General features: G+C 56.5%; 2 protein-coding genes across 3 annotated transcripts in view; both read right to left on the reverse strand.

The window, feature by feature from the left end:
* The window catches only part of LOC101350180 (patr class I histocompatibility antigen, B-1 alpha chain-like), a 39,574-nt gene extending 38,996 nt beyond the window's left edge, over nucleotides 1-578 (reverse strand). The window contains exon 1 of the mRNA XM_023725296.1: nucleotides 473-578. Within this exon, the coding sequence (XP_023581064.1) occupies nucleotides 473-536 (64 nt within the window). The 5' untranslated portion in view covers nucleotides 537-578. The remainder of the gene's footprint in view (nucleotides 1-472) is intronic.
* LOC101345854 (class I histocompatibility antigen, Gogo-B*0101 alpha chain-like) overlaps nucleotides 1-1,732 on the reverse strand; it is a 113,875-nt gene that overhangs the window by 2,973 nt on the left and 109,170 nt on the right. The window lies entirely within an intron of this gene.

Genomic DNA, 1,732 nt, shown 5'->3' on the forward strand with positions numbered 1-1,732 from the left:
ACTCCGGCCCCTCCCGCTCGATCCACGGCGTCCGCGGCTCCATCCTCGGATTCGCGGCGTCGCTGTCGAACCGCACGAACTGCGTGTCGTCCACGTAGCCGACGGCGATGAAGCGGGGCTCCCCGCGGCCGGGCCGGGACACGCCGGTGTAGAAATACCTCATGGAGTGGGAGCCTGCGGGCGGGGAGCGGCTGAGACCACCGACCCCCCTCCCCGCGGGGCGCCCGGGTCCGGGGTCGATGGGGGCGGGGAGGGGAGGGGGGCTCGTGGCCGGAGAAGGGGCGGGAGGAGCAGGGCCGGGACGTCAAGGGGGGAGGGAAGGGGGCGGGGGAGGGTGGTTGAACGGGCGGAGGGGAGAGGTGTCTGAGCGGGGGCAGCAGGGACGAGGCTTCCTGAGGGTCCCGCGTCCCCCGCGACGGTCCCCTCGCTCCTCCGTCCGCAGAGGCCGTTTCCCTCCGAATCCCGCACTCACCTGCCCGGGTCTGGGTCAGGGCCAGGGCCCCCGAGAGCAGCAGCAGGAGGATCTGGGACGCCATGACCCCGAACACTGGATTCTGGGGAGACTGAGTTCCGGCAGGTTCGTGCGGACCTTATAACCAGAAACCGAGGAGACACTAATTGGCTACTGCAGAAACCAGACACTCAATGGGAGTGAGAACTGGCGTCTCGTCATGTGTGTCCGGGCAAAAAGAAGTGACACAGGTTGTGAAACGGAGAAAGCGAAACTCCCGGGAGATGGGGAATCCCCAGCGCTGGGCTTTCTGACTGCGGACACCGCCCTCCGGGCCTGAGAGCCAAGCCCGGGTATTAGGACTTTGTCCTGATCCCTCTCCTCCTATACCGACCACTCTGTCACACTGGCTCCCTGAGTCCTACCCTAGGCTGTCTGAGGAAACCGGGGAGAGAACCCCAGGCTGGGGCCAGGCCTTTTCCTCCTCTTCCCTTCTTGGAATGCCTTTCGCTGAACTGGACTCCCAACTCCCACCCGTTTCTTCTCCCCACTGGACTTCTCTAGAAGAAAATTCACCCGCAAAGAACTTCATGTCAGAGAGTGAGCTCACCTTAGGAATGGGGTGGAAGGACAAGGGTTTCCTATTTAAACCCAGAAGTGGTTGTGTCTGAAGACACCACATAGATAGTCCCATAGAGACGAGTTTCTTTTGTATTAACGGCAGTGAGTAGCTCAACTTTGATAACCCCAAACCATCAGGAATCTAATCTGTAAGAGTAGTGATTTTCTCCATTTTTGTATGAATGTGTCTGAAAGGCTCTGCAGTCAGGCTCAGGAAGTTGCGAAGTTTCACTTTCGCAAACAATGTATCTCTGCCTCCTGGGTTAGTGTATATCAAAATTGTCTTCATTTCATAGCCCTGAGTTTGTCTGAGTCCCACACCTATCTTCAATACAAAGAAGCCCGTGAAAGCGTACTTTGTTACTGTATGTTTTAACCAGAAGAGTGTAGGAACCTTAACCTCCTCAAAGTTGCAAGTGTTCAGTCCAGTCATAATGCTTTTCACCAGTGCACACCCATTGACTGTGCGTATGAAGTCTTAACATCTAAAGGATATAACGGAAAGGTTGGCAGTTCAGGCCCACCCAGGGGCACTGGGGAAGAAAAGGCCTGTTGATCTGTTGCCCTTAAGATTTCAGCAAAGAAAACCCTATGGAGCAGTTCTCTATAACACATGGGGTTTGGCATGAGTCAGCACAAGACAACAACAAGGATGTCTGT

Source organism: Trichechus manatus, unplaced genomic scaffold (genome assembly GCF_000243295.1).
Source record: "Trichechus manatus latirostris isolate Lorelei unplaced genomic scaffold, TriManLat1.0 scaffold00295, whole genome shotgun sequence".
Taxonomy (NCBI): domain Eukaryota; kingdom Metazoa; phylum Chordata; class Mammalia; order Sirenia; family Trichechidae; genus Trichechus; species Trichechus manatus.